General features: G+C 45.9%; 1 protein-coding gene across 1 annotated transcript in view; it reads left to right on the top strand.

Moving 5' to 3' along the window:
• The window catches only part of adamts10 (ADAM metallopeptidase with thrombospondin type 1 motif, 10), a 56,451-nt gene extending 41,243 nt beyond the window's left edge, over nt 1-15,208 (top strand). The window contains exons 17-25 of the mRNA XM_086268144.1: nt 3,097-3,220; nt 5,806-5,886; nt 5,973-6,136; nt 6,227-6,353; nt 7,487-7,616; nt 7,879-8,083; nt 8,772-8,948; nt 9,927-10,092; nt 11,832-15,208. Coding sequence (XP_086124270.1) covers nt 3,097-3,220; nt 5,806-5,886; nt 5,973-6,136; nt 6,227-6,353; nt 7,487-7,616; nt 7,879-8,083; nt 8,772-8,948; nt 9,927-10,092; nt 11,832-11,941 — 1,284 coding nt within the window. The 3' untranslated portion in view covers nt 11,942-15,208. The remainder of the gene's footprint in view (nt 1-3,096; nt 3,221-5,805; nt 5,887-5,972; nt 6,137-6,226; nt 6,354-7,486; nt 7,617-7,878; nt 8,084-8,771; nt 8,949-9,926; nt 10,093-11,831) is intronic.
• The last annotated feature ends 541 nt before the right edge of the window (nt 15,209-15,749 follow it).

The following is a 15,749-nucleotide window of genomic DNA, read 5'->3' as shown; positions in this document are numbered from 1 at the left end:
GAGAGAAGAAAAATCTACTCAGGATATCCAGCTTGTTGTTTAATAGTTGTAGCTCAGTTTTGTGCCAAAAGATTTTATTTTTCAGCTTCCCCTCCGCTGCCACTTACCCCCCAGTAAGCTCCTTTAATAAAAGTGCTTCAGACTGGTTTCACTGGAGCCGAGGAAGTTCCATCCAAAGAGACGACTTTGTTTATCAACACCCCCCCTCCTTCCCTCCTTCCCTCTGTAGTCTGCTCTGTTCTGCTCTGTAGGAACTCGGTGACCCTCCAGCTCAGCTGTGAGTCTGTCTGCGCTGCAGGCTGGCTTTCATTCACTCCGCTCTTATTATCTCTCGCTTTTTCTTTTTTCCCTCTACACCTCTCGACTCCTTTCTCTCCCTGTCCCAACTTTCCACCCCATCCTTTCCGTTGTTCGTGCAGTTTCTTTGTCTGCAGTCCACCTCTTATATGTTTATTGCACACATAAAACTTTAGCTAAACTGCACAGACATCTCTTTCTCATCACATCTGTGACTTCAAGCTGCTTTTGGATGCAAAGTTGCCGTCTAACAATCAGAGAGAGGAGAAACAGAAAGAACGATGGACGTGTGGGAGGTGGGAAAGGGCAGGGGAACAGATGTTGAGGACAACGTGTTGTTGCAAACATCTGCCGGGGTCTATTTCTTTGTCCCCTTTGGTGCAAATATAGAGTGTAGAAAACATTAGTAACACCTGTCAGGTAAATGCAGGTGCGACCTGTGCGCTCACGGGCTGATCTGCCCGGTTAAGAACCAAAGAGGATTCTGTGGATCGGATGATTTTTGAAGATTTCATTTTGGCACAGTTGCGACTTGACATTCCTAAGATAAAATCTACATGAAGTTTCAATTATTTTAGATTGTCTTGCAGTGGGTTTGGTCATTTTCATGACTGAGTTTCTTTCACAACATGTCAAACTAAAATCTAGGGCCAGATTTAAGTTAGCGTGACGCTTCGATTGCAAAAATGCGTCGATAGGAGTGGAAACTTCTGCGGGTGATCTGCTAACAATGCGCTAACCTATAAACAAAGATGCAGCAGGTTTATTTCGGTAAAATCAACACAATCTACCGAGAACAGTGCAAATTAGCCGCTCAAAAACAAACAGCCCCAGTGAGAGTAATCAACAAACCCAAATCATTCAGGCACAGGTTTGAGGCATGTGCTTTCTCCCAGGAAGCAGCAGGGCGGCTCAGCCCAACGAGGGGCAGCTGAGGGAGAATCGGTATGTCTTTATACAAGAACTCTTCTGTTGGGGAATGTCTGTGGGGTCTCGAAGATTGAAAAAGGAATTGTCTGGATAAATCGAACAGCCTAGTTGGAGTGCAGCGTTCATCCAGGGGAGTTACTACAAACTACTTCACCTTGTAAACATGCAGTCTGTGTGTAGCAACGTAGGAAGAATAAAGCAAAATATGATGCGTCCACTTAATGAAGTTGCTGTGGTACATGTAACATGCAGCATTTTGATGGATGTTTCAGTGTGTATCAGATACGTAACTGAGAAGTTAAAGAAGAAAAAATAAAGCAGAAAGTGTATTGGAAGCAAATAAACCAAAGAGTTTACAGTGTACACCAGTGACTGCAAATTAACTTAAATACAGTAATGATGTGAAACCTTAAACCCGTAAATCTGATTTATTAGTATTATTATTATATAATTATTGATCTCTGGCTCTCTTCCACAGCGTGTCTTTGTCCTGTCTTCCTTCTGTCACAGCAGATGGCCCCGCCCCTCCCTGAGCCTGTCTCTGTCGGAGGTTTCTTCCTGTTAAAAGGGAGTTTTTCCTTCCCACTGTCGCCAACGTGCTGCTCATAGGGGGTTTCTCTCTAATACTGTGTGGTCTTTACCTACAGGTAAAGTGCCTTGAGGTGATTTTGGCACTATATAAGTAAAACTTACTGTGACAGAATATACATAACTAACGGCTTTTATGATCCACTGGCAGCATGTGGTTTTGGGTGGGACGCCTCTTGAAAGGATCATCGCCAAATTTTGGTGCACTCAAAGGTTTAGTGGATTCTAGGCAGATAAACTTGAATTGATTGGCACCGAGCACATTTTCCCCCACTGATTATTTGAATCAATTAACTTTTGATTTGATATATTTCAGTTACATTTTACAAATTATTGCTTTGTGTGTACATCCATTAAAAAAAATACGATTGTAATAAGGGAAGAATGATCTACCTTTTCATTTAGGAGCACAATCAGGGGTAGAGTCACATGTGCTTGCTCATAGGGGGTCATATGATCATTGAGTTTTCTCTGTATGTACAATATAAAGCACCTTGAGGCAGCTGTTGTTGTGATTTGATGCTGTGTAAATAAAATTGAATTGAATTCAAAGAAAAACATCAAATTCAAATCTTTGAGGAACTCGTTCCTGGTTTGTTGTGACATGGGTGCCAATAACTAATTCACTGAGTCATTGTTTCAGCTCTAAAATAACGGTTTCTGGATCAATGTTTATATTTGTTGTATTTAGTTAGATTGATCGAATGGACACAGAGGTGGTATGTGTTTCATTTTCTGCTGTTTGAGGACGGGGAAACCCGATCTGGGCAACACGTGTTGGGATCTCTAAGATTATAAGCTTTTATATCTCACCCCCTCCTCACAAAGCCACCGGACGAATCAGCATTTTGACTCATTTAATTCTGATCCAATCGCTGTTAAAGTCATAATAAACGTAAGCCTAATTATCCTGCTGTACAATAAGCAGCTGCCACAGGAATATATGAGAATAAGAGCAGTTGCTATTCGTTTTCTGCACTTTTGTTTAGGTTTGCTTCGCTGTAAAACAGTTTGAGTAAAACCACCTGTAACGCTCATCATGAAATTTATTTATGTCGACAGCTATGAGTTTAGCAACCTAAGAGCTTTATGTCTGCACAGGATCAGAAAAACACATCTGGAGTTACCATCTGATATTTCTGTGTTTTGAAAAAGTGGCCTGGAAGACATTAGGAGGTAATCCCTCAGGCCGGCCTCTGACACCTCTCCACTTACTGACTGTGCCCCTTCACCCGTGACCCCGAGTGACCCTGCGGCTCACTAGTTTCTCCCTTCCCGCAGCACGTCGGTTGCGACCGTGTCCTCGGCTCAGACGTACGCGAGGACCGCTGCCGGATCTGCGGCGGCGACGGGAGCAGCTGCACGTCTGTGGAGGGAGTCTTCAACGACTCGCTGCCAGAAGGAGGTAGAGGACTAAAAATAATCACCGGTCAATGTGTAAAATGCTGCTGTGTTGTTCTCAGTAGATAAAGATTCATTTATTTGGGGCGGGGACTTACTGCTTTTACTTTCAATATTTGAACGGGGTCCACTTCTCCGAGATTTGGATTAAGTTGAGGTATTTGCCACGAGAAATTATGCAATGTAATTTATCTGTTGACCCAGAAATGTGCACATTTGGACGCTCTGGAGTCTGAGTGCACCTTGGAAAGCTGCCTTGCGGTGTGAGTTAGGATATCCCAGACTTTCAAAATATATAAATTAATTGTCTGTTCTCATGCAAACTGCTCACAGCAGCGTGCTGCAAGGGTTATTTACACGATAAAGGTAACTAAACTCTACATCACGTCCACACGCAATCTTTTATTTCAGCACCTGTTGCAGTCGGAGTTTGTCTGATAAATGCTTCGAGATTAATGATGTGTTTACACATAGCAGGTGAGAGTTGATGCACTCCAGACTTTCGGTTGGCCATACAGATTGTAACAGTCACTTATCATTAGCACCTGGGGGAAAAAGGCAATTCCTGTTTTACAAAGTCTATAAATTCCTGAATATTCTTTTTATATGAATGCCACAGGAGTCTATGCATCCGTCCATCAGCTTCGAGTTTTCAGAAAGATATGCCTGCATGTCATCTGCATACCTTCATAACAAAATGTTGTTAGTGGGTTTAACCTGCACGGTGTCGCAGCATTAAGACAGAGCACAGGCCAGCTGCCAAATAAAAGTAGTTGGACGTTGTTTTGACGTGTAAAAGGAAACCAAACGTCACATCTGCATCAAATTCCACCCCAGGGTCATACGGACGCACAGCAAAACTCCTGGAAAACACTTAAGGAACGTGCAGATATAATCGTATGTTGCATACACCATACACTACATACATGTTGGTGCATTTATCCACTGGCCACCCAGGGACACGTGGCAGACAGATTTAGGTCAGGTCCGGCCAGCGTGGCTTGAGGTCCTGCTGCCAACGGATCTATTTCGGGTTACTTTCTCCCCACAACACCAACTCCAGAGTCTCTCACCCAACTGTCAGGGACACACCCTGAGCAGGCAGCTGAACCACAGTGGCCAGGCCAGCCTGTCAACCCCAAGCCGAGGGATCCACTAACCTCAAAATATCTCACTTTATTGTTTCCTTTAAAAAAAGAAAGTCCATTAGTGAGGCTGAAGTGATGCTGCCCTGCAGCTGGAGCCAACTTTTGATCTGTGTCTTTGCAAAGGACGATACAGGCGGAGGGGCCACGGTCGAACACCCACTCCAATCTGTGCAATAACAGCGCAGCTACAGAACAAGCACTGTTAGTGGTAGTTGCACACCATATTTCAAAACCATGAGTGCTGCTGTAACATTTTCTTGGAAGGTTTTCAGAACCAGCTGCAGCAGTCTGCAGATGTGCCCAGACCAGTTAAGGAGGCACTGGTGAGCACAGCCGGTGCTGAAGTTCATCCCAAAGGTGTTTGATGGGGTTTAAACACCTTTGGGGCCACATGGACAAACGTGGCTACAGATTTTTTGGCACAATACATTTTTATCAGTACAACCAGCAGATGTGGCTCACTTGGATTTTAAATGTAAACTCACAAACTTGATCACAGCATGTTCTCATCTCCAGCCAAACTCAAACTGCAGGCACAGGACGGCCTATTCTGGTCGCCGGCAGAGTTATGAGTAGCAGAATCATTCAGTCGTGTCCACAGCGAGATTTTGATCTCATTAAACTTCTAAAGCCTCCAGGCAGTGCTTCTCTTCCTCTCTGTTTCGGTGATTTCAGGGCTCCCTGTGGAGCTTTTGACCTCCAGTAGAGCTGCGGAGCACGATGTGGGACCTAAATCTATGACTTCCTGTCAGACCGTTTCACTGTACCGGGCAGATGAGTAGGATTCCTTTGAATGTGTTCGGACTGCTGGTGAAAAAAGGCACTGGCACATTTGTAGACATTTCAAGTCTCCGGCCAGTCTACCTGCCTCACTGCCGGCCTGGTTGTGATAGGCAGTGAGAAGCCGGGTCCGGGTGCTGCACAGATCATTTGCTCTCTGTTTACCACACAGCTACTCTTTGTCTGAGGCTAAATGCTTCTCACTCTTTTCAAGTAAGCATCTCCTCCTACAGACCCGGAGCTGGGTCACTCTCAGGTCACGGGGTATACTTTATTTCTTCTTTTGTTCATTCCTTCTTCCTCTATGAGCTGAAGTTATTTACAGGGCTGCATCGGCTGGACTGCTGGCCTCACGGCAGAACAGATCCGAGGAAAGCAGTGGGAGAGCGGTTGGAGGTGAGACGAGCATAAAAGGGGACAAGAGACCAAAACAGATGGAAGGAAAAAGGAGAGAAGTTGGCTCTTGGCATAGTTCTCGCTCTCGAGCAAAGAGCCGAGGACCGCTGCCCAGGAATGCAGCTGGAATCTATAGCCTCTGCTTAGCCCATCGGCGTCCCACGAAGCTAAACACTACTTATGCATCACTCCCGTGATCCTGGGAGAATAAAGCTCGTTCGCTCAGTTTTCACCTTTTGACTTTGTGTGGCTTTATGTGTCTCAGGTTATGAAGAGGTGGTCAGAATTCCCAAAGGGTCCGTGTTCATCCACATACAGGAGCTCAACATCTCCCTCAACTACCTTGGTAAGACGATGCCCTGTTAGATTAGTATGCAAGTAGTTAAAAACAAGTCGTTGCACATAATAATCTTTTATGTCACTGCACCCCAGCACTGAAGAGTAAAGGCGATCAGTACTTCATCAATGGGAAGCTCAACATTGACACGCCACGCAGGTTCAATATCGCCGGCACCACGTTCCACTACAGGCGGCCCGCCGATGGGCCGGAAAGTCTCGAAGCTCTGGGGCCGACAAACATCACCCTGTTCGTCATGGTAAGAACAAGAGCAGAGACGCTCCGAGCAGGCCTTCTGAAAAGGAGGCAATACTAAGTGAGTCAGCTTGAATTTTCCTTTTTCGTATAGGTGCTGGTGAGGGAAGAAAACCCAGGGATACACTATCGTTTCAACCCGCCCCTCAGCAGGGATCCTCTGAATGGCTTTGCCTGGCACTACACCTCGTGGTCTCGCTGCTCAGCTCTCTGCGCTGGAGGTAAACGACACAAACGGGTGCCGGCGGCTCGATTCCCCGGCTGCACCTGGTTGTAGCTAAAATAATCTGCTGCTAATGTTAGATGAACTTGTTCCAACGCCACGCAAACACCAAGCTGCTGGGATTAACTCGCTTTTGAATGTATGAAATCACAAATACACTGGCGTTCAAGGACACAAGCCATGATTGCTTGTTTCACTCATGCAACGTGTTCTTAACCTCAGGCCGGCTCCTGTGTTTGCAGTTTTTACGCTAAGCTAAGTAGCTGCTCGGTGCGCGGCCGTCTCCTGTTTTTCCAGCAGACTCGAGAGAGTAATCTGAATTTCCTCATCTAACAAATATGAAAGAATTTCACAAAGAATGTTTTGGTCAGGAGCTTTGACCCGATGCACGCTTGTGTTTCTCTCTAAACACGCACAAACACACACACACAAGCCCGCGGCATAAATCCCAGTAGGCGAGCGCTGACCCGGAGAAGACACTGGAGTTTTCTTGGAGTCGAAGCCAGAGGTGTTGGAGCACATCTCCGTAAGCTTCAGCAGTATCACACGTAGCCAACTTTTATTTTTCCTCCCCGGCGTTCGTGAGTTAATGACCCATTTCGCTTTACGTGATAAGAACTTGTTTTCCCTCTGGATGAATTGGCGTGGAGGCTGTGAATATAGAAGGAAACATTCAGACAGCTGCTTTTGTTTGTTGCGCTCTCTTTGTGGAAGCTTCACCTTGAAGTCTAAGGAGGCAAACATCACCTGGATGACTGAGAACCTACACAGATGTGTTATAAAGTAGACTTCCCTGGCTTTCACAGCTTAAACGAGCATTTAAGACACGACTGCGTACAATATGACGCTCGATCGGACAATGTTTACTCCCTACCAGCCGCTCGCAGCAGGTACCTGCTCTTCTCGAGCCCGGCTCTGCTGAAGGTCACTTCCTGTTAAAGGGTTTTTCCTTCCCACTGTTGCCTAGTACCTGCTCAGAGGGGCTCATTTGATCGTTGCTGGTCTTTACCTTACAATATAAAGCGCCTTGAGACGACTGTTATTGTGATTTGTCACCATATCAACAGAGTTGAGTTAAATGATTATGGTCGACGCCTTAAACGTGTTAATAAGAGACGTTTTTGCCTGTAGGTATGCAGATCCAGCAGGTGGTGTGTAAGAAGCAGGCGGATCAGTCAGCCGTCTACAACCACTTCTGTGACAAGAAGAGCAAACCCAAAGAGAAGAGACGATCCTGCAACACTGAGCCGTGCTCCCCAACGTGAGTGGACTCACATGAGATTTCTGGATTTCCACTGAAACGTCTGTTATCACTGTGTACTCTATATCTGTCTAAAACTGCAGGTTTCAGTTTAGGTTCCTGTTACTCTTTCTATGATTTGGGCTGTTTTGTGTTTATTAGCTTGGCACGTTTGCACCTATTCTACCTGTGCTCTGCTTTTTTATGCTATCATCTCCCTGCTTTTATTGTCATTACACTGTCCTCGTTTGTGTTACGTCACACGCATCCACACATCTTCTAGCTGGTGGACAGGAGAGTGGTCAGAGTGCAGCCGCAGCTGTAACGGCGGCCTGCGGACTCGGGAGGTGTTATGCAAAAGGAGGATCTCCACAACGGAGGAGAAGATCCTGGACGACTCAGCCTGCACCCCCCCTCGCCCTTCATTCACTGAGCCCTGCAACAACCACAGCTGCCCCCCTGAATGGCTGGCCCTGGACTGGTCGGAGGTAGGCCGGCCATCTGAGCGTTTCCCAAGAGAGCACTCTTGCTGTGTTTTTTAGGCAGCTCGTGTCTGATTTTGAAGCAATGCCTGAGTTTGAGAAATTCCTCTCGGATGAAGCAGTCGTTTCTTTTCCAGTTGAACCCAAGAAACCCAAACGTCTGCCAGCACAGAAAGTAAGAGTACCTTAGCCTTGAAATACACAACAGGGGCACGGAGCTCTGAACATGCAGCGTCACTCACGAATGCATGCTGTTAAAACCGTCACAGGGGAATGTGACAGCTAGTTTGAGGAAGTTTAAGGCTGTCGGAGCGCCGTGACTCTCTTATGCGACACGTCTTGTTGGTTGTTGCTTAACTACAACAGTATAAAAAGTCCTTCTTGTTCACTGCTTTGTTCCTGGAACGAAACTTTGTTCTCACAGTTCTGGATGAATTGAAACTGAATTAAATAGTGTCAGAAATCAGTCCGGGTTCAACTTTTCTCTGACGTCTTATGTAATGTAGCCATGGCAGGAATTAGGCCCAGCTGTTTTACAGGAACTCTGTAGTTTCTCAGCTTTGTTTCCTGTACAGCTGCTGCCCTCTGCTGAGAGAGTTGCGGTTTTACAAGCTGCAGCCTGCTGCACCTTCGCCTGGCTTCCTCTCTCGACCTTCCTGCCTGATGTTTTCTCTCTTTCCTTTTCTCTCTGCAGTGCACCCCCAGCTGTGGCCCTGGCTACAGGCACCGCGTGGTTTTGTGTAAGAGTGGGGAGAGTGGCGACACGCTGCCAGAGTCCAAGTGTCCAAAACTTGGCCGGCCCACCTCCAGGGTCCGCTGTAATCTGCAGCGCTGCCCTCCCCCTCAGTGGGTGACGGGTCCCTGGGGAGAGGTAAAACACAGACTCGGAAACATATTGGCCCCTTCCTGATTTCTTAGTTTTTTGCTTATTTGTCACACTTACATGTTTCAGACAGACAAACAAGTTTTAATATTAGACAAAGACAACCCAAGTAAATACAGGTTTTAAATTATGATTTTGTCGTTAGGGGGGAAAATGTGACAGAGCCCTTAAACCTGGCTGTGCCACTCTCGGCAGCAAGAGCTGCAAAATCAGGCGTTTGCGATATCTGACTTTCACATCGCTGTGGAGGAATTTTTGCCCATTCCTCTTTGCAGAATAGTTTTAATTCATCCACGTCGGAGCGTTTCTTTTTTTATCGCCTGTTTGAGGACACGCCAGAGTCACTCCAAAACCTTCATTTTGTTGTTTTAGCCATTCTCCCATCGGCGCCGTTGACCCGGTCTCTTTCTGATTGTTGAATCATGAACTCTGAGTTGAACTGACGCAGGCCTGTGAGGTTCACCACCGCTCTCACCGTGGTTCACTGCAGTCCCAAAACTTCCAGACTGTGTTTTTAGATTGTTGTGTGTCTTTTAGCCTGCTTCAGTCACACAGCTTCAGTTTAAGTGGTTTTTCAATCCGGCACGTCTGGCAGTAATCGGGGCTGGTTATAGCCGCAGAAATGAAACTCAAGCAACTACCTTTTCACATGAAGCCAGGTTGGTTTAGCTTTTTATTGCCATAATAAATTAAATCATCCTTTAAAAACTGCATTTTATGTGTTTTGTTTATTTTTTTACTAATGTTAAAATTTGTTTGATAATCTGAAACATGTAAGAGAGACAAATATGAAAGAACAGGGAATCAGGAACGCTTTCATGGCCCTGTGTACACTCGTACAGTCTCTCACATACACTAATATTGACGGCGATATCCATCTGACGCATGTCTTTGTTCTCAGTGAAATGACTGCAGTTGTAAGCGCAGGATTCATTGTGTCTCTAAACGTGCGTCTTTGTGCTGTAGTGTTCTGCAAAGTGTGGTCTGGGTCAGGAGATGCGCTCAGTGCAGTGTCTGACCCACACGGGACAGCCCTCCAACGAGTGTCTGGATCATCAGCGGCCTGTAGCCATGCAGCAGTGCAAGAGTAAATGTGACACCAGTCTGCCCGTCAGCATAGAAAACCCTGAAGGTGAGAGCTTCCTGCCTTCTTTGACTGTCCTGCAACGTAATGTTGAATAAAACGAATCTTCTTCCTTTAGCGGTCGCCACAGGAAATCATCTGCGTCCACTCACCCTGTCCTCCTGTCACACTAACCCTCCTTCACTACATCAATAAATCTTTTCCTCCTGGTTCACAACATCTTTAACATCTTTAGTTAAACATGTCCGTCATCCCTCCTCTGAACATCTCAGCCTTTCAACTGTTCAATTAAAGAAACTGGAACAAATTATGTGCTTTAGTAACGAAAAGCCTAAAGAACAAATCTGAAATTGTGACGATGAGCTGTGGGGAACGTGGCAGCGGTGTGAGGACCCAAATGCAAAATGAAAGCATAATATGTTCCAAAAACACAAGCAAACATTTTCACCTCGAGCGGATATATTAGTAAGTATATGGTAATGTGGACGACTACACAAAGGACGAGGGAAGAATGAGGCGCTAAATACAAAAGGTAACGAGGCGAAACAATTAGACGAGTGAAGCAGAAATACAGCAGGGAAGTCACAGCGGACTACCAAAGTAAAACAGGAAGTACCTAACCTGGGAGGACGGACTCGCAGGAACAAACTTGGCACGAAAGAGGAAGAAAACAATAAACTAAGCAAAATAAATTTGACTCAAAGTAACCAGAAAGTGAAATAGGAAGTAGGGCTTGGGGTGGCAAACAATAATAAACAAACTGCAGCACAACTTTAAATAACAACGAGCATTAAAATATATTTTTTTAATTTGTCTTGTGTAGATTTAAGTGAAAGCACCCGAGTTAAGTTTCGCTTGTTGTGTTTAGCTTCAATCTGTTGTGCTGATCTTGTTCATTTAAGTTAAACTGGTTGACCAGTTAGCAGTGGTACCAGCTGACATGGTGTAATCGGATTACACCATTTTCAGTGTAACAAGAATCAAAAGAGATGCTAATCGTGCTAAGGGCGAGTGGACCAGCGGCCCCCAACCCTCGGGCGGTACCAGGCCGTGAGTCGTTTGGTACCGGGCCGCCAGAGTTGAGGCTCGGGTGTGACATTTATGGTTTCCAGGGTTTTTTTTTTAAAGTTTTTATCGTTAACTCGGTTTCCCCGGGTATTTTCCCGTGTGTTATAAATAAATCTTCTTTTTTTGGTGCTGCTTTGATTTTGTTGTATTTATCCGCGAGACCTTAAATCAGAATCAGAAAGGGTTTTATGTTGAGCAGGTTTACAACGTTAGGAAATTGCTGCGGTGCTTCAGTGCAAAACATACTGTCAGACAACACTTAAATAAAAACAAAAATAAAAGTGCTAAGCAGATAGATGTCTGCTGGTCCGTGAAAATATTGTCGGACATAAATCGGTCGGTGGTGCAAAAAAAGGTTGGGGACCGCTGAAGACTACAACTTTAGACAACACCAGCAAATAGAAAAACAATGCAAAAGCACGCAAAGCATGAAGGAAGTTGAATAAAACACAATAGATGGAGACAGAATATGAATAAAATATAAATCCTTTATAAAGACTTTAACGACGGACCAGCTGCTGAGACGACAGAAAGTGCAAACAAAGGATTGTTTAGTGCGAGAGAGAAAAACACTTCCGCAGCGTTTTTCTCTCTACCTGCGTTTCCTTAAACTGCAGTGCGACTGAGCTTTCAGGGCCGACGCATTAAGCAGTCGGGCTGAACGGTGAGAACATACAAAGATGACGCACCAATCAAGCTTTTGTCTGTCTCCCCCTCAGAGTGCAAAGATGTGAACACTGTGGCCTACTGCCCCCTGGTGCTCAGGTTCAAGTTCTGCAGCCGGCCATATTTCAGACAAATGTGCTGCAAGACGTGCCAGGGACACTGATTCCACGAGCATCCGGCATCCATCTTTGGGTCCTGCACACTCACACAGTAAGCCTGAAACCCTCCCACTGAGCCTCATAGCAGCACCCCTCACTCTGCCTCCGTCGCAGGAGCGTGGGATCTAACTGGGACGCCATCACGCGGACGCCCGGTCCTATATCTGGTCGGAGGAGCTGTTATTCTCCAGCCAGGACCCAGATCGGACACCTCTCCGGGCCGAGCTGAGTTCATACATTCCACTGGAGGGAAGGCTGTTGAGACCCGGAGAGGCAGAGAGACTGAGATTACCTTCCCCCCTCTCTCTCTCTGTCTCTCTAAACTTTCCCTTTATTCTAATATTTTGGTGCTACTGTATTTCTCTTTGGCCACAGGACTGGTTGCAGTACTTTTGAACCCCGCTTGTTTGTTTGAGTGTCTGAAAAGTTTAGCCTTAGCTCTTGAACCTCTGTGTTAGGCGGTGATATTTGCTTAGTTAGTCGTTTTTCAGAAATCCACTTTGTAAAGACAATTATTTTCCAGATCATCCCCACCCACAGAAAAGGAATACGGTTGCAGGTAGATCATCTGCGTCTATGTTATCAGATAGCTTTTACTTGACCGCGTCGTTTTTATGTCGTTGCTTTGTTCCGTGTCGGCGTATTCATCGAGTTCTCGCTGTTATTCAGCTGAAGTATGAGCAGAGTCCGATTTGCACAAAGAGTTTGAGGAATTTTGTATTTCGTGTTCGTTTTCGTGTGATTTGATGTCTGTGTGGAGACTATAAATGTCTCGCCGCAGTGAACATGCCACAGTCTTGCCATGTCGGTTACTTTGCTTAAACGTAATCACCTCGGCTGTACGACATCGCTTCTCTCGACGGCGCTTCATCCACGAAGGATCCAAATGAAGGAAAATCCACTCGTCAGAGCGCGCGGCGCGTCACGGTGAGCCAGCGCTGCCTGCGGGAACATGCACGGCGAGGATGAGAGAAGACACCTGACCAGGCGGCCTTTCAGAGAGCGTTGTTATCGCAGGGGTGCGCGATTCACAGGCGGCCTTAAGCCTTCGTTCAGACTCCTGTGGGAGCAACGCTGACATCACATTTCTCAGTTCACGTGTGGTCATGTCACCCTCTCAGCAGCTGGGAGCGCGCCAGCCACAGGCTCGCATTGTCTTCCCCGTTGCAGTGCAGGATTCATGCATGACCAAGTTTTAATGACCCACTTTTCCAAATGCAGTTTCAGCTGCTTTTATATTACAGATCATGCCGCCTACTGCGGCTCAGCATGATTCATCAGATCTGACGGCATAAGCGTGACATGTGATGTGCTCTGAAAGCCCGCTGTGGTTCCACTCTTCGCAGAAGTCCCCGCTGGTCACAGCTGAAAGCAGCGCCACGTAACGCTAAATGTCATCACAATGAGAGGAAGCTGCAGCACGTCTTTAATTGTTCTTCCCTTTTTTGTTTTCTCCTATGGTGCTCTGGTTTTGAATGGTGCTATCACTTCACTGTTGTTGCCGGTTTAAACACTTAGAATCCGTTTGAGCCTTTTGTGTTGAGTACTGACCTGCAGAGGTGGCCTGTGGCGTGCAGCTGCTTGGGGTCCTGCACCTGCCAGGCGCTGCGTTTGGGTTCCTCTGATTTTTCATACGTAACGCTGCTTTACTCGGGCTGCGGTCGAATAGTCAGTCTTTCCTGGGAAGCGTCTACGTAGCAGCTGTAATAAGAGCTCCGGTGCGTCTTTATTACCTCATTTAGCAGATGAGTCCTTTTTTACACAGCTGGCAGAAAACGCAGCAGGATCAGGCCGAGCAGGTGACCTGTCCCAGCACGGTAGACCCGCCTGCCCAGCATTAGGCAGCCCACTGCCATGAATCCTCCTCCACATCTTTCCGTGACCTCATCATGCTTCCCATCCATGTCAGCAGGGAGCAGGAACGTTTCCTTCGTCTTTTTCCTTTTTTCCTCCAGCTGTTCGACTGCAGCCTTCAGTGCAGCGCCTTCAAATCCCAAAGTGCAGCTCACCACATTTGTGGATCGTTTGAAAAACAAAATATTTTGATATTCAGAAAACTGACTTTTGGAGATCTGTGCACAGCTTCTCAAACATTACCCTGCTAATCATCAAGTATATTTATAAGAAGTGCACTCGGGTATAACCTGTAACATTTGAGAGCGTAATTGTTGCAGAGAATCCCGTTAAAGCTCATTTACACCTGGTACCGACTCGCCATCGCGTCAGCTGCGCACACGTGATTGTGTCACGGTGCAAACGCTGGTTAGCGTCACAGATGTAGTTCACGTCTAAATCGCTTTTAATGATCGAACGCTGGAGCGACGGCGTCGCCGCTGTCACGCGTGCACGAGCCGACAGGGAGGAGAGCCGGCAGACGCTGAACGTTTCCCCTGCATCGACATCACTGATACCAGGTGTAACTGTGGAGCTATGACGAGAGCGCAAACCCGACTTACCTGATCCAAGAGGAGGGACAGCTTCAGTATTTGTTATTCTGTTTTACACATGCTAATTATAACATGACATGTACTGTATATTGTTTAATACTATAGAAGACGAATCCATTTGTCCCCCATGTAAATCTTTTGTCAAAGGAAATATTAAAAATGATTAAACGTGGTGCAATGTTGATTGTAAGGATTTCTTTATTTTCTTATTAGAATTTTAGGTTTCCGTCATCAAATCTGTCATCCATATTTGTACGTATGACACAGCTGGACTAAAATATCACCGCGTGTCATCCCGCCCGAGGTTTAGATCGTCAGTTCGTCTATTTCTGGATCTGCCCTCTGTCACGGAAAAGTTGACACAAGAACCTCTTCCTTTTGTCTCAGTGAGACTTCACTCGTTTACCAATCTTTAAAATAATGAAAATGGTGACGTGAAAGTTTCTCGATATTTTTATGATACATTTTTATTTATTTAAAGCCGAGGAAAATTTAGTTTGCTCAGATTCTTTAATACTAAGAACGCCACAGCAGCGTTAACTCAGCAGAAGTTCCATCCATCCATTTTCCTCGTGTTCAATTCAGGGTTTAATACAATAATCAAGTCTAAATAAAAAACTCCTGTGCAGATCCATAATAATAATAATAACTTTATCAATAATAACTTTATTGATCACATTCACTCAGTGAAGCATGTAATGTAGGAAACCACATGACTCGTGAGAACACATTTTACACCAGTTTGAAATCTGAACAAAGCGTCCTCTCAGTTTCTGTAGATCTATATCTATAGAGAGAGATCTTGGGGTTATTTGCTTCAGCTTATCAGGGTCGCGGGGGGGGCAGTCTTAGGGCGAGAGGCAGGGTGCACCCTGGACAGGTCACAGGGATAACACAGAGAACCATTCGCACTGCCACATCCACACCTATTTAGAGTTTCCAATTAACCTAACCCCACTAACTGGGTGTCTTTGGACCGTGGGAGGAAGCCAGAGCACGCAGACACGGGGAGAACATGCAAACTCCACAGACCTTCTTGCTGTGAGGCAAACGTGCTAACCACCGTGCCACCGTGTATATATATCTCTATATTTATCTATATAGATATATTTTTTCTACTTACTTCTTGCTTTTCTACTCTGACGGAGCACTCAAAGAGCTTTACACAGGCTAGTGTACATATCCTTTCTTATGGATAGAGGCGGGCAGCGGTGGCACTGTGGTTAGTACTGTTGCCTCACAGCAAGAAAGTCTGTGGAGTTTGCATGTTCTCCCCGTGTCTGCGTGCTCTGGCTTCCCCCCACGGTCCAAAGACACCCAGTTAGTGGGGTTAGGTTAATTGGAAACTCTAAATTGCCCATAGGTG

Source organism: Aulonocara sp. 'chitande type north' Nkhata Bay, linkage group LG17, assembly GCF_057382095.1.
Source record: "Aulonocara sp. 'chitande type north' Nkhata Bay isolate Kocher_YH1m ecotype deep benthic linkage group LG17, A_spYH_male_GT1.1, whole genome shotgun sequence".
Taxonomy (NCBI): Eukaryota; Metazoa; Chordata; class Actinopteri; order Cichliformes; family Cichlidae; genus Aulonocara; species Aulonocara sp. 'chitande type north' Nkhata Bay.
The sequence above is the reverse complement of the archived record's forward strand: the minus strand, read 5'-3'. Positions and strand labels throughout refer to the sequence as shown.